This window comes from Condylura cristata, unplaced genomic scaffold (genome assembly GCF_000260355.1).
Source record: "Condylura cristata isolate star-nosed mole 26May11 unplaced genomic scaffold, ConCri1.0 scaffold00029, whole genome shotgun sequence".
NCBI classification, from domain to species: Eukaryota; Metazoa; Chordata; class Mammalia; order Eulipotyphla; family Talpidae; genus Condylura; species Condylura cristata.
In genome coordinates this window covers 20,569,950-20,571,343 of record NW_004567130.1, presented here as the reverse complement: position 1 = coordinate 20,571,343, position 1,394 = coordinate 20,569,950, and the positions used below count along the sequence as shown (strand labels likewise).

The following is a 1,394-nucleotide window of genomic DNA, read 5'->3' as shown; positions in this document are numbered from 1 at the left end:
CCTCCCTCACGCTGACCCATCTGTGCCCTGGGCACCCTCCCTCCGTCCACAGCTGCCTCTGGGAGTCCCCAGTGCTGTCTCTCCTCTGTCCACCTGGTCATCAACCCCAAGACGACTGCGGTCAGGAACACGCCTCGGAGCTCCCGGATCAGAACCCCGTCTGCAGAGTCATCAGGAGCAGGAGGGGCAGCCGAGCTGGGGCCCGGTCAGTACTGATCGTGGCTGTGTCCATCCCCTGGCTGAGGACAGGGCGGCCCAGGCAGGGAGGGGTTTGTGTCTCACTTCTCCATCAGCGTGTGTCACTGTGGGTTTACCATTACTGTCAGCTGACTGACAGTAGTAGTCGGCCTCGTCCTCGGCCTGGACCCCGCTGATGGTCAGGGTGGCCGTTTTCCCCGAGCTGGTGCCAGAGAACCGCTCAGGGATCCCCGAGGGCCGCTCCTTATCCTTGTAGATGACCAGTACAGGGGCCTGGCCCGGCTGCTGCTGGTACCATTGAGTATAATAACTACCAAGATTGTCGCCCTGACAGGTGATTGTGACAGTTCCTCCCAGGGCCACTGAAGCCGACGGTGGCTGGGTCAGCGCATAGGAGACCACGGAAGCTGTGAGAGAGAAGAGGAAGGTGGACAGGAGATGAGGGCCCGGAGAGAACGATCCCTTGGCCTGTCTTCCGCAAGACCTGGCCTCTGCTGTCACGCGCAGGCCCCAGGGCCCAGTGGCAGCGTCCAGCCACTGACCACAGCCTGCAGAGGGAGGGAAGCTCTGACTGCGCCTCCTTTCCCCTTGTGAGGCGCCGCTGCAGGCTCACACGGAGAGGGGAGCCAGTGGGGTCTCCCTCACCACCACCTCCCAGCAGACTCGTGAGACCCCACAGGTCAGAGTCGGCCGGCAGGGCCAGAGCCCTGGGCAGGGGCAGGGACCCGGCCAGCACCTTCGCAGAGAGCCAGGAGGCCCAGGAGGAGACGGGTCCAGGCCATGGCGGGCTCTGAGCTGCTCCAGGCTGAGGCGGGCAGGGTCCCCCGGGCCTGTCTTATCCCCAGCTGCCGGTATGCAAATCAGCCAGACCAGCTGCTTTTGGGGAGCTCTGTGGCTAGGGGAGACTCAGTCCCCAGGGACCTGGGGAGCAGGGGGGGAGTTTACTGGGACCCCAACGGAGCCAGGACCCTCGAAGGTCTCAGAGGAAGGGCTGTTGTGTGCAATCCGGTGGGTGGTGGGCAGTGACCATCTCCAAGATCATCTACCAGTAAGGACAATGGGATTGGGCTGGACATGACCCGTCCGCCGTCCCAGGAGGGTCACGGACGGGAGGACACTTCCCATGGTATGACCGCTGGGGGAAGCCTCCATGTCGCTGCTGGGACAAACAGAGGCAGGGTCAGGGGTAGCGAGAC

The 1,394-nt window shown here is 63.8% G+C and overlaps 1 protein-coding gene across 1 annotated transcript in view; it reads right to left on the bottom strand.

Annotated features, from left to right (window-relative positions):
* LOC101625811 overlaps window positions 1-1,394 on the bottom strand; it is a 36,035-nt gene that overhangs the window by 16,044 nt on the left and 18,597 nt on the right. The window contains 2 exon segments of the mRNA XM_012730859.1: window positions 94-160; window positions 315-605. Of these exon segments, the coding sequence (XP_012586313.1) occupies window positions 94-160; window positions 315-605 (358 nt within the window).